Below are 25,893 nucleotides of genomic sequence, written 5' to 3' on the forward strand. Positions count from 1 at the left end.
TGAAGGAAATGTATCAAAGACAGCCCCACTCTCACAGTCACATTAAAATGAGAGACTAGGATTGAATGTGGGAAAAACGTTTTATCTTGAAAGTATTTCATTTATCCAATTATTTTCATACTGAGGTGTGTAGCTCTCCAAATTGTCATGTACACAGTTTACACCCAGTATAAAAGGTGTAGTGAAATGGTTGTGATAGCTCCCTCAACATTGCAGTACAATAATCAATATCAATAACAAGAGTCAATCACACCCCAACCTCTCATTTTATAGACTCCAAGAATTCCTCTGTCTTCCTCATTCTTTAGTAAGTATATGAATATTACATTTAAACTCAGTGGCCAGTTTATTAGGTACACCACCCCGTTCACTAAAATGGTTAGCTCCTACACAAGTGAGTCATGTGGCCGTGGCTTGCTATATAAAGCAGGCAGACAGGCATCGAGGCATTCAGTTACCGTTCGATTGAACGTTACAATGGGCGAAACGAGTGACCTAAGAGACTTTGAGCGTGGTGTTATATTCTGTGCCAGGCGTGCAGGTTCCAGTACCTCTGAAACCAGGGGCGCATCTTTGGCTTTAGAAGTGAGGGGGACATAACCTGGCGGGGGCTCTGGGGGTTCCTCCCTCAGTATTATTGGGCATCTAAAGCTAATTTCCTGCATTTCTACACAATCTAATATGATCCTTTTGGGGTCATTTTGGGGTCACTTTTATTGTAAATAATAATAGAATATGTTCCTAAACACGTCTACATGAATGTGGATGCTACCATGATTATGTATAATACTGAATTAACCGTGAATTACGATGAGTGACAAAGTTATAGACTCACAAATATCATACCCCCACAAAAATGGTAACCTCCCCTGATTGTAATGGTGAGAGGTTAGCACATCTTGGGGGTATGATATTGTGTCGAGAGAGACTGGAGAGTCATGAAGAAATAGACAAAGAACATGCTACTGAGACAGACCTGGTTGGAGATGTACTGCTTCTCAAACAGAAAGGTCTCTATGAGCTTAGGGATGAGACACACAGGTCTGTCAGGTTGAAGACTACGACGTCCCTAAGTTGAAGATAACAGTTGTTAGAACAACGTCGGTGGGCAAACTCTTGCAGTGAACAGTGGCGTAGCAGTCAGATGTCTTTGTCCTGTCGTGTCCCATGTATATAGTTTTTTATATATTTTTCTTCACATTCTTTTTTATATTATTTTTCCTAAACCTCAAGGAAATAGTCTCCTTCAAATCGCCTCATCCAATGTGGTGTGGATCTGTTTTTTTTTCTCAAGTATTTCTATTTACCTCGGAATTGGAATCCCTCAACTGAAGCTAGCCAGCTAACTAGCTACCAGCTATCAGTCAGCTAACCACTGCTAGTGGTCATCAGCTAACCTTTAGCTCGGAAAGCTCTCGCCAGTTCGCACAACGCGTTTCAAACCAGAGCATACCGGACCTATTTTTCTCTCCATATGCCCGGATTCCTACCGCAAACTCTGAACCTTTTCATCTGGATCATCGCAGCCAGCTAACCGCAACCCGGCTGACAACTCCTGGCTAACGATTCCGTCCCGGAGCAAGCACCAACTACCCTGGAGCTAGCTCATGCTAGGCCCATCTCCCGGCTAGGGAGGTGCACGAGGAGGCAAAAACAGACTTTCCTCCACCCCGACGTCCCTCTCTAAGGCCCTTCTGCTAGCTTGCTAGCCCCGGCCTGCTAACTGCTAGCTTGCTTGCCCCGGCCTGCTAACTGTCTGAATCTCCGTGTTCCAGCCAGCCCAACCACTCACTGGACCCGTACGATCACTTGGCTATGCATGCCTCCCCCTAATATCAATATGCCTTGTCCATTACTGTCCTGGTTAGTGATTTCTGTCTTATTTCACTGTAGGGCCTCTAGCCCTGCTCAATATGCCTTAACCAACCATGTTGTTCCACCTCCCACATATGCAATGACATCACCTGGTTTAACAGTTTCTAGAGACTATATCTCTCTCATCATTACTCAATACCTAGGTTTACCTCCAATGCACTCTATTCCTACCATACCTTTGTCTGTACATTATGCCTTGAATCTATGCTACCGCGCCCAGAAACCTGCTCCTTTTACTCTCTGTTCCAAACGTGCTAGACGGCCAGTTCATATAGCCTTTAGCCGTACCCTTATCCTACTTCTCCTCTGTTCCTCTGGTGATGTAGAGGTTAATCCAGGACCTGCAGTGCCTAGCTCCACTCATACTCCACATGTGCTCTCATTTGTTGACTTCTGTAACCGTAAAAGCCTTCGTTTCATGCATGTTAACATTAGAAGCCTAGTTTGCTTTATTCACTGCTTTAGCACATTCTGCCAACTCGGATGTCCTAGCCGTGTCTGAATCCTGGCTTAAGAAGACCACCAAAAACCCTGAAATGTCCATCCCTAACTATAACATTTTCCGACAAGATAGAACTGCCAAAGGGGGCGGTGTTGCAATCTACTGCAGAGATAGCCTGCAGAGTCCTGTCTTACTATCCAGGTCTGTACCCAAATAATTCGAGCTTCTACTTTTAAAAATCCATCTTTCCAGAAACAAGTCTCTCACCGTTGCCGCTTGCTATAGACCACCCTCTGCCCCCAGCTGTGCCCTGGACACCATATGTGAATTGATTGCCCCCCATCTATCCTCAGAGCTCGTGCTGCTAGGTGACCTAAACTGTGACATGCTTAAAACCCCGGCCATCCTACAATCTAAGCTTGATGCCCTCAATCTCACACAAATTATCAATGAACCCACCAGGTACAAACCCAAATCCGTAAACACGGGCACCCTCATAGATATCATCCTAACCAACTTGCCCTCCAAATACACTTCTGCTGTCTTCAACCAAGATCTCGGCGATCACTGCCTCATTGCCTGCATCCGTAATGGGTCTGCGGTCAAACGACCACCCCTGATCACTGTCAAACGCTCCCTAAAACCCTTCAGCGAGCAGGCCTTCCTAATCGACCCGGCCTGGGTATCCTGGAAGGATATTGACCTCATCCCGTCAGTAGAGGATGCCTGGTTATTCTTTAAAAGTGCCTTCCTCGCCATCTTACGTAAGCATGCCCCATTCAAAAATGTTGAATCAGGAACAGATATAGCCCTTGGTTCTCTCCAGACCTGACTGCCCTTGACCAGCACAAAAACATCCTGTGGCATACTGCATTAGCATTGAACAGCCCCCGTGATATGCAACTTTTCAGGGAAGATAGGAACAAATATACACATGCAGTTAGGAAATCTAATGCTAGCTTTTTCAAGCAGAAATTTGCATCATGTAGCACAAACACAAAAATGTTCTGAGACACTGTAAAGTCCATGGAGAATAAGAGCACCTCCTCCCAGCTGCTCACTGCACTGAGGCTAAGAAACACTGTTACCACCGATAAATCCACTATAATTGAGAATTTCAATAAGCATTTTTCTACGGCTGGCAATGCTTTCCACCTGGCTACCCCTACCCCGGTCAACAGCACTGCACCCCCCACAGCAACTCGCCCAAGCCTCCCCCATTTCTCCTTCTCCCAAATCCAGTCAGCTGATGTTCTGAAAGAGCTGCAAAATCTGGACCCCTATAAATCAGCCGGGCTAGACAATCTGGAACATCTCTTTCTAAAATGTTCTGCCGAAATTGTTGCAACCCCTATTACTAGCCTGTTCAACCTCTCTTTCGTATCGTCTGAGATTCCCATAGATTGGAAAGCTGCCGCGGTCATCCCCCTTTTCAAAAGGGGTGACACTCTAGACCCAAACTGCTACAGACCTATATCTATTCTACTCTGCCTTTCTAAGGTCTTCGAAAGCCAAGTTAACAAACAGATTACCGACCATTTCGTATCCCACCGTACCTTCTCCGCTATGCAATCTGGTTTCAGAGCTGGTCATGGGTGCACCTCAGCCACGCTCAAGGTCCTAAACGATATCATAACCGCCATCGATAAGAGACATTACTGTGCAGCCGTATTCATCGACCTGGCTAAGGCTTTCGACTCTATCAATCACCACATTCTTATCGGCAGACTCAACAGCATTGGTTTCTCAAATGATTGCTTCGCCTGGTTCACCAACTACTTCTCTGATATAGTTCAGTATGTCAAATCGGAGGGCCTGTTGTCCGGACCTTTGGCAGTCTCTATGTGGTGCCACAGGGTTCACTTCTCAGGCCGACTCTCTTCTCTGTATACATCAATGATGTCACTCTTGCTGCTGGTGATTCTTTGATCCACCTCTACGCAGATGACACCATTTTGTAAACCTCTGGCCCTTTTTTGGACACTGTGTTAACTAACCTCCAGATTATTTTCAATGCCATACAACTCTCCTTCCGTGGCCTCCAACTGCTCTTAAATGCAAGTAAAACTAAATGCATGCTCTTCAACCGATCGCTGCCTGCACCTGCCTGCCTGTCCAACATCACTACTCTGGACGGTTCTGACTTAGAATATGTGGACAACTGTAAATACCTAGGTGTCTTGTTAGACTGTAACTCTCCTTCCAGACTAACATTAAGCATCTCCAATCCAAAATAAAATCTAGAATCTGCTTCCTATTCCGCAACAAAGCATCCTTCACTCATGCCGCCAAACATACCCTCGTAAAACTGACTATCCTACCAATCCTCGACTTCGGCGATGTCATTTACATAATAGCCTCCAACACTCTACTCAACAAATTGGATATACTACCCACCACTGCGACCTGTACGTTCTCGTTGGCTGGCCCTCGCTTCATACTCGTCGCCAAACCCACTGGCTCCAGGTCATCTATAAGTCTCTGCTGGTAAAGCCCCGCCTTATCTCATCTCACTGGTCACCATAGCAGCACCCACCCGTTGCACGCGCTCCAGCAGGTATATTTCACTGGTCATCCCCAAAGCCAATTCTTCCTTTGGCCGCCTCTCCTTCCAGTTCTCTGCTGCCAATGACTGGAATGAACTGCAAAAATCACTGAAGCTAGAGACTCTTACCTCCCTCACTAGTTTTAAGCACCAGCTGTCAGAGCAGCTCACAGATCACTGCACCTCTATATAGCTCATATGTAAATAGCCCATCCAATCTACCTCATCCCCATACTGTATTTATTTATTTACCTTGCTCCTTTGCACCCCAGTATCTCTACTTGCACATTCATCTTCTGCCCATCTACCATTCCAGTGTTGATTTCTATATTGTAATTACTTCGCCACCATGGCCTTTTTATTGCTTTACCTCCCTTATCCTACCTCATTTGCACATGCGGTATATAGATTTTTCTACTGTATTATTGATTGTATTGGTTATTCCATGTGTAACTTTGTGTTGTTGTATGTGTCGAACTGCATTGCTTTGTCTTGGCCAGGTCGCAGTTGCAAATGAGAACTTGTTCTCAACTAGCCTACCTGGTTAAATAAAGGTGAAATAAAAAATATATTTAAAAAACAGTTTCATAGGACCATCACCATTGCTAAAATAGCATCTCTGGTACCTTTGTTAAGAAATTATACTGCATTTATACAGAGTTATGTGATATTAGAATACTTGTGTTGTTGGAGCGAACAACGCACTTGGCCGTGTGGAGGTTCCTGGCCAGGTAGATAACAGCCATGATGGAGTTAGCCATGACCATCACAGCATAGACCAGACACCAAAACACATGATAGTATTTGATGGAAACCGTTGATGTAGAAATATCACTGGCGTTTTGAATGTAGCACTGTAAGAGATTAGGACTGACTGCTCGTAAGCCATGGTCCAGGAATCTAGGGGGGTCCTTGGGCATGCGCCCCTGGGTAGTTTTCTTTAGTTAAAACAGCTGTTAATTAGTCATTGGAATCCTGGGAGGCTTAGGTCTCTGACCAAGATGGAATTAAAATCAAATACAATCTCAAGTCAGGTGTAATGAGGATGCTTTGAACGTTGAATTAACTTGACTACTTGATTTGAAGTCCAAGATCATCGTCATATATCGCTTAATATAATCAGGTACATGTTTTCACCTTCAAAATCTTAAGCTATCAAGAGGTATGTTTTTGCCCTTTTCTTTAACAAGGTTAGGGCATAGCCCCACAATCCCCCTGAATTCAAGCCCTGGTTATAGGACGTCTATGGTGAAGTCATCATGCAGGGGTTGGCTGACATACAGGTATCTATATGGTAGCTTCTCTAGCCAACAGGGATGGACACTCACCTGGGCCAAACACCCACCTGGGTGTCAACAGGTCACTCAGGTCAACCCTGGTACTGTAAGAGATATTATAGTAGAATGCATCCCCCAAACTACTCCCCCGGACCTCCCATCCGAGCCTGGTTCCTCTCTAGGGTGTTTCTCCTTCTAGGGTGTTTCTCCTTCTAGGGTGTTCTCCTTCTAGGGTGTTAACCCTTCTAGGGTGTTTCTTCTTCTAGGGTGTTCTCCTTCTAGGGTGTTTCTCCTTCTAGGGTGTTTCTCCTTCTAGGGTGTTTCTCCTTCTAGGGTGTTTCTCCTTCTAGGGTGTTTCTCCTTCTAGGGTGTTTCTCCTTCTAGGGTGTTTCTCCTTCTAGGGTGTTTTTCCTTCTAGGGTGTTTCTCCTTCTAGGGTGTTTCTCCTTCTAGGGTGTTTCTCCTTCTAGGGTGTTTCTCCTTCTAGGGTGTTTTCTCCTTCTAGGGGGTTTCTCCTTCTAGGGTGTTTTACTGCTTCTAATTCTGCTTGCTAAACACTTTGTGAAACTGAGATGTATTAGAGGCAGGGTAGCCTAGTGGTTAGAGCGTTAGACTAGTAACGGAAATGTTGCAAGATCGAATCCCTGAGCTGACAAAGTAAAAATCTGTCATTCTGCCCCTGAACAAGGCAGTTAACCCACTGTTCCTAGGCCGTCATTGAAAATAAAAATTTGTTCTTAAACCTCTCTAGGGTATGTGGGACGTTACGTCATCAACAGCCAGTGATACTGCAGTGCGCCAAATTCAAAACAATAGAAATCCCATAATTTAAATTCCTCAAACATACAAGTATTTTACACCATTTTAAAGCTACACTTGTTGTAAATCCAGCCAAAGTGTCCGATTTCAAAAAGGTTTTACGACGAAAGCACACTAAACGATTATGTAAGGTATGAGACAAGTCACAGAAATAGACAGCCATTTTTCCAGCTAAAGAGAGCATTAACAAAAAGCAGAAATAGAGATCAAATTAATCACTAACCTTTGATAATCTTCATCAGATGACACTCATAGGACTTCATGTTACACAATACATGTATTTTATGTTCGGTAAAGTTCATATTTATATTCAAAAATCTGAGTTTAGGCAAGACGCTACTGTATCACTTGGCAAAAAGCCTGAGAAAATGCATAGCGCCACATTAAAATGAATGACTATGAAAATTACTATAAAATTTAACTTTCATTAAATCACACATGAAAGATATCAAATTAAAGCTACACTGGTTGTGAATCCAGCCAACATGTCTGAATTCAAATAGGCTTTTCAGTGAAAGCACACGATGCTATTATCTGAGCATAGCACCATAGTAAACAAAAGAGAGAAAACATTTCAACCCTGCAGGAGCGACACAAAACGCAGAATAAAAATATAATTCATGCATTCTGTTGTTTCTGTTGTTTCTGTTCTTCTGTTGTTGGCACTCCAATATGTCCCATAAACATCACAAATGGTCCTTTTGTTTGATTAATTCCATCGATATATGTCCAAAATGTCCATTTATTTGGCGCGTTTGATCCAGAAAAACACCGGTTCCAACTTGCTCAAACATGACGACAAAATATATCAAAGGTAATTGTAAACTTTGCCAAAAAATGTCAAACTACTTATGTAATACAACTTTAGGTATTTTTTAACGTTAATAATCGATAAAATTGAAGAAGGGATGATATGTGTTCAATACAGGATTTAAACGATATGTAGCATGCCTTCTGTTTGATTGAAACGCATGTCTAGGACACCAGAAGTGCCTCGACTTCAAGATGGCCGTATTTCTTCATTACACAAAGGAATAACCTCAACCTATTTCTCACGACTGTTGACATCCAGCGGAAGCCGTAGGAACTGCAAGCAAGTTGCTTAGAAATCTGGTTTCCCAATGAAATCTCATTGAAAAGACAGTGACCTCCACAAAAAAAAATCTGAATGGTTTGTCCTCGGGGTTTCGCCTGCTAAATAAGTTCTGTTATACTCACAGACATGATTCAAACAGTTTTAGATACTTCAGAGTGTTTTCTATCCAAATCTACTAATAATATGCATATCCTATCTCCTGGCGATGAGTAACTGGCAGTTGAATTTGGTCATGTTTTTCATCCAAACGTGAAAATGCTGCCCCCTACCCTAGAGAAGTTTAACTGACTTGCCTAGTTAAATAAAGATTTGTAAAAAATTATACATTGATTTGATTTTTATTTGGGTTTTATCCAGCCTTTTAATTATGACTTTTCTGTATGGCTTTAAAGGCATATAGACAATAATATAAATATTTCATTTTGAAGAAAAACATTATTATTCATTTAAGTGAAGCAACAGTTTTTCACTATGGCAGATACCGTATATCTTACACAGCATATCAATCAAAAACAAGTCAAATAGAGATATAAATAAATAGTAAAACTTCATGTTGATTGGACCGGCACTACAGCTCTCTGGAATCCTCTTTTACTAAGCAGCTTCTTGGCCGATTCCTTAAACTCCTCTGTCTTCAGAACATATATGATGGGGTTTAGCATGGGCGGCAGCACCAAGGTCAGGGAGAGGTTGATGATCCGGGCGTTGGTTGGTATGATTGGGTGAAGGAGGTAGGTGAAATTAATAGGCAGGTAGAATATGGCTACAAGTATCAGGTGTGAGGTGCACGTCTTCACGGCTCTGACTCTGTGAGAGGGAGAAAGAGACAGAGGGAGAGAGAGAATGAGAGAGAGGGAAAAACAGAAGGAGAGAGAATAGAGAGGTAGAGAGAGGAAAAGACAGTGAAGGAGAGAGGAGAGACAGGGAAAGAGAAGGAGAGAGAGGGAGAAAGAGAGGGAAAGAGAAGGAGAAGAGAGAGAGAAGAGAGAGTGTGTGTGTGTGAGAGAGGAGAGATTAAAGAATAAAGGATAAAAGTGCCAGTACAGTAAGTCATCATCTATCCAGTTCATTCTCAATATTTCCCAGCATGTATCACTCTAACAACAAACACTATACAGTTGAAGTCGGAAGTTTACATACACTTAGGTTGGAGTCATTAAAACTAGTTTTTCAACCACTCCACACATTTCTTGTTAACAAACTATAGTTTTGGCAAGTCGGTTCGGACATCTACTTTGTGCATGACACAAGTCATTTTTCCAACAATTGTTTACAGACAGATTATTTCACTTACAATTCACTGTATCATAATTCCAGTGGGTCAGAAGTTTACATACACTAAGTTGACTGTGCGTTTAAACAGCTTGGAAAATTCCAGAAAATGATGTCATGGCTTTAGAAGCTTCTTATTGGTTAATTGACATAATTTGAGTCAATTGGAGGTGTACCTGTGGATGTATTTCAAGGCCTACCTTCAAACTCAGTGCCTCTTTGCTTGACATCATGGGAAAATCAAAAGAAATCAGCCAAGACCTCAGAAAAACAATTGTAGACCTCCACAAGTCTGGTTCATCCTTGGGAGCAATTTCCAAACGCCTGAATGTACCATGTTCATCTGTACAAACAATAGTACTCAAGTATAAACACCGTGGGACCACGTAGCCATCATACCGCTCAGGAAGGAGATGCGTTCTGTCTCCTAGGGATGAACTTACTTTGGTGCGAAAATTGCAAATCAATCCCAGAACAACAGCAAAGGACCTTGTGAAGATGCTGGAGGAAACAGGTACAGACGTATCTAAATCCATAGTAAAATGAGTCCTATATCAACATAACCTGAAAGGCCGCCCAGCAAGGAAGACGCCACTGCTCCAAAACCGCCATAATTAAGACAGACTACTGTTTGCAACTGCACATGGGTACAAAAGATCATACTTTTTGGAGAAATGTCCTCTGGTCTGATGAAACAAAAATGGAACTGTTTGGCCATAATGACCATCGTTATGTTTGGAGGAAAAAGGGGGATGCTTGCAAGCCGAAGAACACCATCCCAAAAGTGAAGCACGGGGTGGCAGCATCATGTTTTGGGGGTGCTTTGCTGCAGGAGGGTCTGGTGCAGTTCACGAAATAGATAGCATCATGAGAATGGAAAATTATGTGGATATATTGAAGCAACAGCTCAAGACATCAGTCAGGAAGTTTAAGCTTGGCCGCAAATGGGTCTTCCAAGTGGACAATGACCCCAAGCATACTTCCAAAGTTGTGGCAAAATGGCTTAAGGACAACAAAGTCAAGGTATTGGAGTGGCCATCACAAAGCCCTGACCTCAATCCCAGAGAAAATTTGTGGCCAGAACTGAAAAAGCTTTGGCGAGCAAGGAGGCCTACAAACCTGACTCAGTTACACCAGCTCTGTCAGGAGGAATGGGCCAAAATTCACCCAACTTACTGTGGGAAGCTTCTGGAAGGCTACCCGAAACGTTTGACCCAAGTTAAACAATTTAAAGGCAAAGCTACCAAATACAAATTGAGTGTATGTAAACTTCTGACCGACTGGGAATGTGATGAAAGAAATAAAAGCTGAAATAAATCATTCTCTCTACTATTATTCTGACATTTCACATTCTTAAAATAAAGTGGTGATCCTACCTGACCTAAGACAGGGAATTTTTACTATGATTAAATGTCAGGAATTGTGAAAAACTAAGATTAAATGTTTTTGTCGAAGGTGTATGTTAACTTTCGACTTCAACTGTATATACAAAGGTATGTGGACACCCCTTCAAATTAGTGGATTCGGCTTTTTCAGCCACACCCATTGCTGACAGGTGTTTAAAATCACGTACTCAGCCATTCAATCTCAATTGACAAGCATTGGCAATAAAATGGCCTTAATGAAGTGATCAATGACTTTCAATGTGGCACTGTCATAGGATGGTATCTTTCCAACAAGTCCGTTCATAAAATTTCTGCCCTGCTAGAGCTGCCCCGGTCAACTGTAAGTGCTGTTATTCTGAAATGGAAACGTCTAGGAGCAACAACGGCTCAGCCGCGAAGTGGTAGGCAACATAAGCTCACAGAACGGGACCACCGAGTGCTGAAGCACGTAGCACGTAGAAATCGTCTGTCCTCGGTTGCAACACTCACTACCGAGTTTAAAACTGCCTCTGGAAGCAACGTCAGCACAATAACTGTGTGTCGGGAGCTTCATGAAATGTGTTTCCTTGGCCGAGCAACCATACACAAGCCGAAGATCACCGTGCACACTGCCAAGTGTTGGCTGGAGTGGTGTAAAGCTCGCCGACACTGGACTCTGGAGCAGTGGAAACACGTTCTCTGGAGTGATGAATCACACTTCACCATCTGGCAGTCCGATGGACGAATCTGGGTTTGGTGGATGCCAGGAGAACACTACCTGCCCAAATACATAGTGCCAACTGTAAAGTTTGGTGGAGGAGGAATAATGGTCTGGGGCTGTTTTTCATGGTTCGAGTGAGGCCTCTTAGTTCCAGTGAAGGGAAACCTTTACACTACAACATACAATGACATTCTAGACTCTGTGGTTCCAACTTTGTGGCAACAGTTTGGAGAATGCCCTTTCCTGTTTCAGCATGACAATGCCTCAGTGCACAAAGCGAGGTCCATACAGAAATGGTTTGTCGAGATCGCTGTGGAAGAACTTGACTAGCTTGCACAGAGCACTGACCTCAACCCGATCAAACACCTTTAGGATGAATTGGAACGCCAACTGCAAGCCAGGCCTAATCGCCCATCATCAGTGGCCGACATCACTAATGCTCTTGTGGCTGAATGGAAGCCAGTCCCCGCTAGATGTTCGTAGAAAGCCTTCCCAGAAGAGTGGAGGCTGTTATAGCAGCAAAGGGTGGACCAACTCCATATTCAGGATTGGTGTCACGTCCACGGGACGGTTGAGCTAATGTAGGCTAATGCGATTAGCATGAGGTTGTAAGAAGAAAAAAAAGACAGACATATTTCAGAAAGGCAGAACGCTTAAATTCTTGTTAATCTAACTGCACTGTTCAATTTACAGTAGTTATTAGAGTGAAATAATACCATGCTATTGTTTTAGGAGAGTGCACAATTATGAACTTGAAAATGTATAAATAAACCAATTATGCACATTTGGGCACATTTCTTGATACAACATTTTGAATAAATATGCATGTTTTCACTGGATCACTCTAAAACTTTGCACATACAATGCTTCCATCTAGTGGCAAAGTCTAATTTGCACCTGGGTTAGAAATAGTCATTATGCCCTTTCCCTTGCATTTCAAAGATTATGGTACAAAAAAACGGTTGGTTTTTCTTTATATAACCTTTTACCAGATCTAATGTGTTATATTCTCCTACATTCCTTTTACATTTCCACAAACTTTAAAGTGTTTCCTTTCAAATGGTATCAAGAATATGCATATCGTTGCTTCAGGGCCTGAGCTACAGGCAGTACGATGTGGGTATGTCATTTAAGGCAAAAAATGAAAAACAGGGGCCGATCCTTATTAATGCCCATGATTTTAGAATGAGATGTCTGATGAGCAGGTGTCCACATACTTTTGGTCCTGTAGTGTATATCTGAGACAGCACAACAATCAATATCAGAGCTATATGTTTAGGTATATAAACAAAATATCTGGCTAAATCTCTGACTCTGATCAGTATGACTTCTCACCTGTCCTGGGGCAGTGTGATGGTGAACAGGGCGTGTGTGATACAGATGTATGATGATATGATGAAGACCATGGGGAAATAGAGGACTATACTGGGGTTGAGATAAGACATCACTATGTTAGGGACCACATCAGAACAGGGGGCCGCCAGACGGAACAGGGGACCGTGGTCACAGAAGTAGCTGTTGATCACCAGAGACCTACAATACAATACATCTTCATTGTTCACATGTTACAGTGATCAACTGCTAACTTATTTTTCCAGCACCCGGCCCGGGATTCAAACCGGTAACCTTTCGGCAACAGGTTCACCTCCTCAGCCACCTACCGGCAGAAGGAGAGTCGGGTGATGAGGCACACAGCCAGCAACACCATGAACACAGCAAACGCCCAGGCAGCACCCGTCAGCTGGAACATGGACCTGTGAGTCACCATCATATGGTACCTACATGGACAGTGGAAAGATGCTGTTAACAAGGACTTTAGATGCAGTGTATTCATATATCAGTTCGAATTGTCAGTGAAAGCAGATACATTATTATCACACAAGGGGCAATTATGAAGGCCTTTTAAATTGTATTTTATTAAACAATTTGATTTGATGTATTATCTGAGACCTGAGTGGGCAGCAGATGGCCACCAGTCTGTCGTAGGAGAGGATGGTGAGGTTGAAGGACTGCATGGTGAGGAAGAGGAAGATGAAGAAGAGGCTAGTGAGGCACTGGTTGTAGGAGATGAGCTGTCTGCTGAACAGGAACATATCCAGGACCTTGGGGACCATGGCAGTGCTGCCACACACGTCTGTGAAGGCCAGGTTGAACACAGCAATGTACTTGGGGCTGTAAGGTAAGATCCTGACTTGATTATCTCCATGGGGAAATGTTTGTATGTGCAATAGACAATTACAGAGAAGGTAAATACAATCAGTCAGTAGACAAAAAGTGCAAATCCTAAACATCTTTAAACTGTCATCTGTAATGTGTAAGTTATCAACTATAGACCATCCAGCTGACCTAATGGTGGTTTTCATTCAGAATCAACTATAGACCATCCAGCTGGACCTAATGGTGGTTTTCATTCAGAATCAACTATAGACCATCCAGCTGGACCTAATGGTGGTTTTCATTCAGAATCAACTATAGACCATCCAGCTGACCTAATGGTGGTTTTCATTCAGAATCAACTATAGACCATCCAGCTGACCTAATGGTGGTTTTCATTCAGAATCAACTATAGACCATCCAGCTGATCTAATGGTGGTTTTCATTCAGAAGCCTTATTGAGAGGCAGGCCGGTAATCAGGGATACAGTTGAAATCCCGAGCTGATGAGGGGAATCTAAAAGGAGTTAACTAGCAGTCAGAGCCCTGTGCTGCTTCAGCTTGTGTTGTGTCTGTTGTGGTTCATCTGGTTGGGTTCTGGGACTGCACAAATATAGTCCAATAAAGGTAGAATTATGCTGTATTATTACCACTGAGATAAAAGAGGACTGATTACCTGTGGAGACTGCTGTCCATGTAGATAACCATCATGACAAAGGTGTTGCCCATCTAGACCCAATACACACACACACACACACACACACACACAAACACACACACACACACACACCACACACACACACACACAGGAGAAACCATGAACCAAAACAAAAATACAGGTAAATTCATTTTTCACTTTTCATTTCTCACCCGTTGACCATATGTGGCGCTATAGGCCCCCAGCTGAAATGATACTACACCATACCAGGTTTTCTTAAGTTCAAAAAAGATGTGCTTTCGATAGGAAAGTGAAACCTTTTCTAGCTTTTCAGGTGGATAAACTAGCTGACGATGGCGATACGTAACAGCCTCGATCACAGATAGTTTGTAACAGCGTAGACCAGAGCTATGGACTAACCAGAGCGATGATGTATACGAAGCAGAGGAAGATGTAATAGTACTCCATGTGGGGGATGTCGATGAAACCACTGATGAAGAAGTAAGGGGGTCGGATAATGGTGTCAATGTTCTCTGTCTGGTTAGGGTCAGAGGTCAGGTAACTCATCCTGACTGGTGGCGTTATCAGTGATTCCTCCTGGCTCGTAATAATCTGTGGAAATATAAAATAAATACATTACTGTTTTTTTATTCACCTGTTGAGACATTGCAATGAGTGAAACATCACCAGGACAAAGGCAAATATCCAAGTTCAATTGTCTATTTCTTATGTAATTATATTTTAAAAACTAAGAATACAATTATTTTAACTGACAACAAAGTAAAAAATCCAAGGAATAGCACTGTAAAGCTGATATTGGTTTCACGTTCCCTCCATTAGAATAACTATTACCTGTTGAACCCACATACTGTATAGTCTAACATGGTACAACTACATACTGCAGAAACTAAGTCTTACCTGGTCTTACCTCAGACTGGATCCAACTGTCTCTCTTCAGTAGACTGGTGATGTGTGTTGGACTGAAGACCAATTTGTGGTGCTGCTCTGAGTCCACCTCCCCTGTTATACCTGCAGCCTCATTGTGAATCTCTAGTAGAATGTCCCCTGTGGGCCACCGTACTTGTGTATGACATACCTTGATTGAGTGAAGAAGACATGTCGGAGATGAATACCCTTGCTGCTGTTGTTGTTGTTGTTGTGTGGTTGTCATAGGACACAACTCAATGCCCTTCTGGAACCACCAACCACACAGGCTGAGAAGAGAGAGGAGGGAGGCGGTAGAAAGAGGAGGAAAGAAAGAGGAAGGAGGAGAGAGAAAGAGGAGAAAGCAGAGAGAAAGAGAGTAGAAATGAGAGAGAAAGAGAGGAGAAAGGAGAGAGAAAGATAGGAGAAAGTTGACCATTCAGATCTCATCAGTTATATTTTTTTACGGTTTGATAACTGTGGTAATTTGAATAATTTAGCAGACACTCTCATCCAGTTGAGCTAATGAATTGAGCTAGTGACAGTGGTGTAAAGTACTTAAGTAAAAATACTTTAAGGTGCTACTTAAGTCGTTTTTGGGGGTATCTGTACTTTACTATTAATAATTGTTGCCTACTTTTACTTCACTACATTCCTTAAGAATTTTGGGTACTTTTTACTCCATACATTTTACTCCAGGATCTGTAGTATCATAGAGGATGATTACTAGACCTCTATCTATCTATAGTATCATAGAGGATGATTACTAGACCTCTATCTATCTATAGTATCATAGAGGATGATTACTAGACCTCTATCTATCTGTAGTATCATAGAGGATGATTACTAGACCTCTATCTATCTATAGTATCATAGAGGATGATTACTAGACCTCTATCTATCTGTAGTATCATAGAGGATGATTACTAGACCTCTATCTATCTATAGTATCATAGAAGATGATTACTAGACCTCTATCTATCTGTAGTATCATATAGGATGACTACTAGACCTCTATCTATCTGTAGTATCATAGAGGATGATAACTAGACCTCTATCTATCTGTAGTATCATAGAGGATGATTACTAGACCTCTATCCATCTGTAGTATCATAGAGGATGATAACTAGACCTCTATCTATCTGTAGTATCATAGAGGATGATTACTAGACCTCTATCTATCTGTAGTATCATAGAGGATGATTACTAGACCTCTATCTATCTATAGTATCATAGAGGATGATTACTAGACCTCTATCTATCTATAGTATCATAGAGGATGATTACTAGACCTCTGTCTATCTGTAGTATCATAGAGGATGATAACTAGACCTCTTTCTATCTGTAGTATCATAGAGGATGATTACTAAACCTCTATCTATCTGTAGTATCATATAGGATGATAACTAAACCTCTATCTATCTGTAGTATCATAGAGGATGACTACTAGACCTCTATCTATCTGTAGTATCATAGAGGATGATTACTAGACCTCTATCTATCTGTAGTATCATATAGGATGATTTCCAGACCTCTATCTGTCAACACTTGAGTCTCCTACTGAGTACACAGTCAGTCTAATGAGAGAACTAATGAGGACCGGCTTGTCCACATAGCTTAGAAACGCTCTCTGCAGATGAGAGAAGGAGAGAGAGAGCAACTCATGTGTAAGCAACAGGCCAAACCCAGCTAACAACAAATGTCCCCACAACTTTAGAGAAAATTCCCTTAAGAGTCTCATTACGTCATTAAGTAACATTTTCATAGGAATGTTCCCGTAATGTGCAAGACATTTTTTCAAGAGACCAATCTGTTAATGTCAAATAGAACTTACCCAGAACATGATATGAATATTCTAGAAAGAGAATGTTTCAAAATACTTTTATTAAAAAAATCAAATAACATTACACATCATGTCTTGTTACTGTTGCTGAGCCAATCAAGGCCCTGATTGTTGATCCACTGATCCATTCACTGCTCTTTGTCTGTTGATAAAGTTAGGGATACCCACACAGTGCTTTAAAGATAGTGTTTTCAACTTACATATTTGACACACATGATTACATTGTGTGTGTTCAATTAATCAGTCGTTGTTATTCAACAAATCCTCACGTGCGATTATGAACTCACAATCTCTTGGTTTACGTCACTCCGACCTTCCTTCTACGCCACCACGTCCATTTAAGGTATCAATTATTCGGACAATTCTCTCATTATTGATTTAATTGACTTATTTCAGAAAGAAGAAGAAACCCCCACACTGCTCTTACCAGTATCACTGCTCTTTATTAAGCTTTATGTATCGGCAAGGCCTTCGTCAGAGCTTTTTCAGTGCTTTTAATGTGGGGTTCTTTTTTCTCATCTTATTCAACTGTTACCATGTACCTGCAACAAAGATAGCTCAGATGTGTCTTTTAAATGACTATTTCAGCAAATGTTGGTGGGGCATCTGAACCTGTTTTAATGATACTCCCGAATCTCTATGATCAATAAAATATTTTCTTGAGTATACTTTTAACAGAGCTGGGATTTACTTCAATGTGCCTTCACCCTATTGCTTCCACCTATCAAGTTGTTTCAGGGTGCTAGTGAGGAGGGGTTAGGGATTCTTCTGGACAGGAGCTAAATATACTGGCCTAATAACTACATGCCCTAGAGGTATGCCTTATTGGGACAGTGGTTAGAGCGATCATTGGTGCTGGTGGCCTGGGTTCGAGATCCATTTGATTGATAACTAGAGATATGCTAACTGTTGATAACATAACTAGAGGTATGCTAACTGTTGATAACACAACTAGAGATATGCTAACTGTTGATAACATAACTAGAGATATGCTAACTGTTGATAACATAACTAGAGATATGCTAACTGTTGATAACACAACTAGAGATATGCTAAGTGTTGAGAACATAACTAGAGATATGCTAAGTGTTGCTAACATAACTAGAGATAAGCTAAGTGTTGATAACACAACTAGAGATATGCTAAGTGTTGATAACACAACTAGAGATATACTAGCTGTTGATAACATAACCAGAGATATGCTAAGTGTTGATAACATAACTAGAGATATGCTAAGTGTTGATAACACAACTAGAGATATGCTAACTGTTGATAACATAACTAGAGATATGCTAAGTGTTGATAACACAACTAGAGATATGCTAAGTGTTGATAACACAACTAGAGATATGCTAAGTGTTGATAACATAACTAGAGATATGCTAAGTGTTGATAACACAACTAGAGATATGCTAAGTGTTGATAACACAACTAGAGATATGTTAGCTGTTGATAACATAACTAGAGATATGCTAGCTGTTGATAACATAACTAGAGATATGCTAACTGTTGATAACATAACTAGAGATATGCTAACTGTTGATAACATAACTAGAGATATGCTAAGTGTTGATAACACAACTAGAGATATGCTAAGTGTTGATAACACAACTAGAGATATGCTAGCTGTTGATAACATAACTAGAGATATGCTAGCTGTTGATAACACAACTAGAGATATGCTAGCTGTTGATAACACAACTAGAGATATGCTAGCTGTTGATAACATAACTAGAGATATGCTAGCTGTTGATAACATAACTAGAATAACTAGCTATCAAAGTGATTCACATTTCTTGCTAGTTAATTCTTCTCAATAGGGGGGCGCCATTTCGACTTTGTAAAAATTCGTTCCCAAATTAAACTGCCTCGTACTCAATTCTTGCTCGTACAATATGCATATTATTATTACTATTGGATAGAAAACACTCTCTAGTTTCTAAAACCGTTTGAATTATTTCTCTGGGTGAAACAGAACTCATTCTGCAGCACACTTCCTGTCAGGAAGTGGAAAGTCTGAAATCGATGCTCTGTTCTACTTCCTGCCTATGCATGATACGTAAGAGTCTACGTGCACTTCATACACCTTCCCCTGGATGTCAAGAGGCGGTGAGAGAAGAAATTTCGTGTTTATCTTGGTCTGAGGTGGAATAAAAGCTCTTTGTATGACGTGACCGTCCATTTTCTGTTTTCTGGAGCGCGCGAAAGGGGACATGGATTTGCCTTCTGTTTAGCTGTCGTTATGGACGACTAATATCTCCGGCTATGATTTTATTTGATACATGTGACCATATCATCGTAAAGTATGTTTTTTCAATATAGTTTCATCAGATTATTGAAAATTTTTCGGGAGTTTTGCCGTGTTCCGTTCTCTTCCGTTTGTTGACTTGGAGAGCTTTGTGCCACTTGTGCAGAGAGCAGAGAGTTCCAGGGAAAAAATGCACTTTAATTCCAGCACCGAAAATGGTAAATGCCCAAACACAGGGCGCAAAACACAGACCAACCCAAACACAGGGCGCAAAACACAGACCAACCCAAACACAGGGTAAACACGGTCCTGAGCACAACAACACCTTACGACACAAACGTGAACACAAAAATAATCCCGCACAACAAAGGGCGGGTACAACACGCTTACATAGGGAAGCAAATCAAGAAAACACAAATCGGAACAGGTGCAACTAATAAGACAAAACTAACAGAAAAGGCAAAAGGGATCGGTGGCGGCTAGTAGGCCGGTGACGACGACCGCAGAGCACCACCCGAACAGGCAGGGGAGCCAACTTCGACGGGAGTCGTGACAACGGGAGTCGTGACAATGGGGGGGGGAAGTCACCCACTTGTTCAAGGACATGACATCCTCCCTAGCTAACATTAGGCCTTGTGTGTTCAGCTTGCTAAATAAATAGCTACATAAATAGATAGTCTATTAGCCACATTACTCAATGTCTTGGAATTTTGAGTCAAATTTAACCTAACTTAAAAATTTCATATAAAGTTGGCTTTGTAGTATAAACTGGGATTTTTTTTATTTTTAATGATATTGTCACGTTCCTGACCTTATTTCCTTTGTTTAGTCTTGATTAGTTGGTCAGGACGTGAGCTGGGTGGGCATTCTATGTTATGTGTTTCTATGTTGGGTTGTCAACTAGCCTGATATGGTTCTCAATCAGGGGCAGGTGTTTTACGTTTCCTCTGATTGATATATCACGCTGCGCCTTGGTCCACTCTTTCACCGAAAGACGATCGTGACAGAATCACCCACCCCAAAAGGACCAAGCAGCGTGGAAACGGGCAGCAACAGCAGCAGCAGCAGCGGCCAAAATCTCAGGACTCCTGGACATGGGAGGAGATTTTAAACGGAGAAGGACCCTGGGCACAGGCTGGGGAATATCGTTGACCCAAAGCTGAGCTGGAGGGAGCGAAAGCTGAGCGGCGGCGATATGAGGAGGCAGCACGGCAGCGCGACAGGTAGGAGAGGCAGCCCCAGAATTTTTTTTGGGGGGGGTTAAAGAGGACTGTGGCTAAGCCAGGTAGCAGACCTGAGCTCACTCCTCGTGCTTATCATAAGCAGCGCGTTACTGGTCAGGCACCGTGTTATGCGGTTAAGCGCACGGTGTCGCCAGTGCGTGCCCATAGCCCGGTGCGCTATAGGGCAGCCCCCTGAAAGTGTCATGTGAGTGTGGGCATCCAGCCAGGGTGTATTGTGCCTGCTCAGCGCGTCTGGTCTCCGGTACGCAGTTTCGGTCCAGGGTATCCTGCGCTGGCTCTGCGTGCTGTGTCTCCGGGGCGCTGGGAGGGTGCAGTGCGTCCTATGCCTACTCTCCGCTCGTACCGGGCAAATGTGGGAGTGGAGCCTAAGGGAGAGGTGCGCGTAGTAGGCACTAGATCTCCAGTGCTCACCCACAGCCCGGTTCAACCTGTGCCTGCACTCTGGAGGGTCCGGGCTGGAGTAGTATTCCAGCCTGGGGGAGTGGTGCCACGCACCAGGCTATCTCTCCGTCTCCTCCCTACAGGTGTGCCCGTCTGCACAGCGTCGCCTGCACTGTCCGTCTGCCCAGCACCGCCTGCACTGCCCGTCTGCCCAGCACCGCCTGCACTGCCCGTCTGCCCAACGCCATCTGAGCTGTCCGTCTGTCCAGCGCCGTCTGAGCTGCCCGTCTGTCCTGAGCCTTCAAAGCCGCCCGTCTGTCCTGAGCCTTCAAAGCCGCCCGTCTGTCCTGAGCCTTCAAAGCCGCCCGTCTGTCAGGAGCCGCTAGAGCTGTCCGTCAGTCAGGAGCCGCTAGAGCCGTCCGCCAGACAGGAGCTGCCAGAGCCGCCCGCCAGACAGGAGCTGCCAGAGCCGCCCGCCAGACAGGAGCTGCCAGAGCCGCCCGCCAGACAGGAGCTGCCAGAGCCGCCCGCCAGAAAGGATCTGCCAGAGCCGTCAGTCAGCCAGGATCTGCCAGAGCCGTCAGTCAGCCAGAATCTGCCAGAGTCGTCAGTCAGCCAGGAGCTGCCAGAGCGACCTGTCATGCCGGCGATGCCGGAATTCCCCCTCAGTCCGGAGCTGCCCCTCAGTCCGGAGCTGCCCCTCAGTCCGGAGCTGCCCCTCAGTCCGGAGCTGCCCCTCAGTCCGGTGCTGCCCCTTAATCCAGTGGGGTTAATAGGGAGGGTAGCCATTAGGAGGAGGCCACGGAAGCGGGGATTAACTATGGTGGGGTGGGGACCACGTCCAGAGCCAGAGCCAGAGCCGTGGACAGATGCCCACCCAGACCCTCCCCTATAGGTCAGGTTTTGCGGCCGGAGTCCGCACCTTGGGGGGGGGGGGGGGGGGGGGTACTGTCATGTTCCTGACCTTATTTCCTTTGTTTAGTCTTGTTTAGTTGGTCAGGACGTGGGCATTCTATGTTATGTGTTTCTATGTTGGGTTGTCAACTAGCCTGATATGGTTCTCAATCAGGGGCAGGTGTTTTACGTTTCCTCTGATTGAGAACCATATTAAGGTAGGCTGTTCTCACTGTTTGTTTGTGGGTGATTGTTCCTGTGTCAGTGTTTGTGCCACACGGGACTGTTTCGTTCGTTCGTTAGTGTGTTCCTTCCTGTTCGTGCGTTCTTGTTTTATGTTCTCAAGTACAGGTCTGTTCACGTCGTTTTGTTATTTTGTATTTTGTCAAGTGTTCTTCGTGTTCGTCTTTCACAAATAAATATACTATGGATACATACCACGCTGCATATTGGTCCGATCCTTGCTCATCCTCAGACGAGGAGGAGGACGAGCGTTACAGATATTATGATTGTCTGTTGGATTCCAATCGGCAAAGTAGTTAACATGCTGTCCGTTTGACTTTACATTTTTGAAATAAGTTCCCATGAAAGGTGTCTGGAACATTAATATCTTATATTATGAGGACATGGCAACCATGTCCTGTATATATTCGGTAAACATGGTAACCATGTTCACACACACAACAGTCAGGTATTATCAGTACTGTATTGGCTTACAGATTGCAGTGACACTGACGATGCTATGACACTTACAATGGCTTGTTTTTATTGTTACTAAGCTTCAATAAAATAAATATAGCTATTTCATTAACAGCAATGCACAGTGACATAGTGGTCTTCTCTCATATAAACAGTACCCATATTTTATATTTCTTTGTGTCTGTAACTTTAAATGTATTTTGTAAAAGGATCCTTTAAATGAGACCAAACTCTTTGGTCTAGGGCACTGCATCGCAGCGCTAGCTGTGCCACCAGAGACTCTGGGTTCGCGCCCAGGCTCTGTCGCAGCCGGCCGCGACCGGGAGGTCCGTGGGGCGACGCACAATTACCCTAGCGTCGTCCGGGTTAGGGAGGATTTGGCCGGTAGGGATATCCTTGTCTCATCGCGCACCAGCGACTCCTGTGGCGGGCCGGGCGCAGTGCGCGCTAACCAAGGTGGCCAGGTTTCCTCCGACACATTGGTGCGGCTGGCTTCCGGGTTGGAGGCGCGCTGTGTTAAGAAGCAGTGCGGCTTGGTTGGGTTGTGTTTCGGAGGACGCATGGCTTTCGACCTTCGTCTCTCCCGAGCCCGTACGGGAGTTGTAGCGATGAGACAAGATAGTAATTACTAGCAATTGGATACCACGAAATTGGGGAGAAAAGGGGATCAAATTTTAAAAATGTAAATTAAATAAAGATTTAAAAAATAATGGTTCTTATGGGTGATGACGATGACACAATGGGAATAGACATTAACTACTACGCTGGTGGGGATTGTGACCTACCAAAGCTGTGTAGCATATTATAGCTATCATTTCTTGACTTCATTATTATATCACTTTATTCAGAGGGCCTGTGGATTCATTGATTAAGAGTCAGGTTACAATCAAGCTCCTTTCTATAGATTAATCCTTTCCAACTAGCAGCAGCACCAACTTTAGTTGCACAACAACAGGTTATCTCCATCACTTCACTTCTCTGTCATTTAAACATCTCTCATGTGCATCTCTTCTCATGAGAAGGTGAGGATGGGAAGGGTACTTTCAGAAAAAAGCCCCAACAAAAATGTTAGATGGCGCTGCCATAATAAAAGTCTCGATATACCTTACATACAGTCGTTCTGATGACTAAACTATCGCTGAATACCATGGCTACGCTAGTACTATTGACAGTCTCTTCATGGTGTGCTTGGGGCTATGATCCTGGCCTAGTAGGCATAAGAAAAAACAAGATCCAGATCAATCTTTGGCGTGAAATACGGAAAAGTAAATGTATTCCGAGAGGGCTTCATCCTTGTCCAATTTTCCTCCTCGTCCAATCTTTATCTGTGTTTAGACAATTGGGTGTTTGTTCAATTGTCTGTTTGTTGTGGTGTGTATCATTGTTGTGGTGTTCATCGGATGGTGGTGTTGTGTATCGGGTGGTTGTAGTGTGTTTCGGGTGGTTGTGGTGTGTATCAGCGTCGTGGTGTGAGTCGGGTGGTTGTATTTCTACATTAAAAATATCAGACAGAGGGTTTGTTATTGGGTCAGGAGTAAAGAGCAGCCTAGGAGAGAGTCAACACTATTCATGTTATTCATCACAATATAAGGGCTCTCAAGTGGCACAGCGTTCTAAGGCACTGCATCTCACTGCAAGAGGCATCACTACAGTCCCTGGTTTGATTCCAGGCTGTATCACATCCGGACGTGATTGGAAGTCCCATAGGGTGGCGCACAATTGGCCCAGCGTTGTCCGGGTTTGTCCGATGTAGGCCGTCAAAGTAAATAAGAATTTGTTCTTAACTGACTTTTCAAGTTAAATAAATAAATATATATATATATATATATATATATATATATATATATATATATATATATATATATATATATATATATATATATATAGGGGTTATATAATCAAATCAAGTTTATTTGTGATTTTCACAGGACATATGTTGTGTACACCATACAATGAAATTCTAACTTGCATAACATAACTCTCGACATTGCAACAACAATAAAAAAAGTAAGTCGAATATTCAGTGTAATAAAATAAAACCATTTAGATATATACAGGTGTAACGTAAAGTGCTAACAGAAGAAGCCGGAACTATTTAAACCGTGGACTGTGGTTATTCAACAGAAATCCAATCTGATCTTGCTTGTAGACATGCATCTCTTAAAGGCAACGTAAACGCTGCTGATGTGAGCTGAATTGGAAATGATCTTTAAAACCTTTAAACACACATTAGTGCAGTTTCTGATTTGAAGTCACAAAAATAATACTTTTCACTACCTCATTTCATCACTGCAGTTCTTTTTCTAGACAGTATTTGAACCAATCTCTTTCTAATCTCTTTGGTCTTCAGACAGTAGACTATAGGGTTGATCAGAGAAGGTAACAGCGTGGCTATAATCAGTAAAGCATTACGCTCCGTCAGATTCAGCCTCACCCCTATCCTCGTCAACAACACAGAGACCAACTTGGGAACGTAGTAACAGGACACCACAATGATGTGACAAATACAGGTATTAAACACCTGCACTCTGCTCTCGTTGTTAGGCAGTCGCAGTACTGTGTATATCAGATTCACATATGACAGCAGAATGAATGTGAGCTGTGCACCAATCAACCACAGACCCAGGATGGTGGGAAGCATCCAATAGGGTTCAGGGTTGACACAGGCGGCTCTGACCATAGCAGGATAGTCACAGAACACATATCTAATGATGGGCTGGCAGTATGGAAGGCTGTCTGCCTGAGCTGCTACTACCCCCATGACCCCTAACCCTATCAGCCAGGTAGCTGTGATCAACAGGAAGAGCCGTGGGTTAGTCAGGATGCTGTGGTACCTAAGAGGGGTGCTGATAGCGATGGTTCGGTCCAAAGCCATCAGGGACAGGGCCAGACACTCTTCGATGTCACCCAGGTGGTAGATGTACATGCTTGATATGCAGGAATAGTAGGAGATGGTTTTGACCTCGGCCAGCAGGACAGAGATCATGGTGGTGCTGGTGCTGGTGGTGAACATGATGTCCACCACGGCCAGGTTACAGATGAGGAGGTACATGGGCGTGTGCAGCCGTCTGTCCGTCGCGATGATGCAGATGTTGGTGCCGCTTCCCAGAAGCACAAGGAAATAGGTGATGAAGATGAGGAAGCCCAGGAGCTTCTGGTGAGAGAGGTGGTCGAAGCCTGTGATGGTAAACTCCTCCACATTCTTCCCCGTGAAATTCAGTGAAGACATCCTACACAAGCATCAGCCTACACAGACATAAAGATGATATATGAACACAACAACTCTATAGTTAAACTAAGACACTAACAAATGGTGACACAAGTCGCACAATCAAATCCCTCCATTGAAGCTGGCTGAGTAGACAGAACTCTAAAACCCCTAGGCGGTTTACTGTGACACTGTGACTCTGTCAGCACTTATACATTAGGTGACCAACCC

At 43.2% G+C, this 25,893-nt stretch overlaps 2 protein-coding genes across 2 annotated transcripts; both read right to left on the bottom strand.

Moving 5' to 3' along the window:
• Positions 1-8,601: 8,601 nt before the first annotated feature.
• Positions 8,602-14,788, bottom strand: LOC120021141 (olfactory receptor 1361-like). Its single transcript, XM_038964780.1, has 6 exons — positions 14,642-14,788; positions 14,240-14,292; positions 13,361-13,582; positions 13,072-13,188; positions 12,746-12,943; positions 8,602-8,860 (listed from the first exon to the last, which is right to left on the bottom strand). Exons 1-6 carry the CDS (start codon positions 14,786-14,788, stop codon positions 8,602-8,604), a joined length of 996 nt encoding a protein of 331 aa, XP_038820708.1.
• A 9,944-nt stretch (positions 14,789-24,732) lies between these two features.
• Positions 24,733-25,683, bottom strand: LOC120021142 (olfactory receptor 10G4-like). The gene has a single exon (XM_038964781.1). It carries the CDS (start codon positions 25,681-25,683, stop codon positions 24,733-24,735), a length of 951 nt encoding a protein of 316 aa, XP_038820709.1.
• Between the last annotated feature and the right edge of the window lie 210 nt (positions 25,684-25,893).

This window comes from Salvelinus namaycush, chromosome 26, assembly GCF_016432855.1.
Source record: "Salvelinus namaycush isolate Seneca chromosome 26, SaNama_1.0, whole genome shotgun sequence".
Classification (NCBI taxonomy): Eukaryota; Metazoa; Chordata; class Actinopteri; order Salmoniformes; family Salmonidae; genus Salvelinus; species Salvelinus namaycush.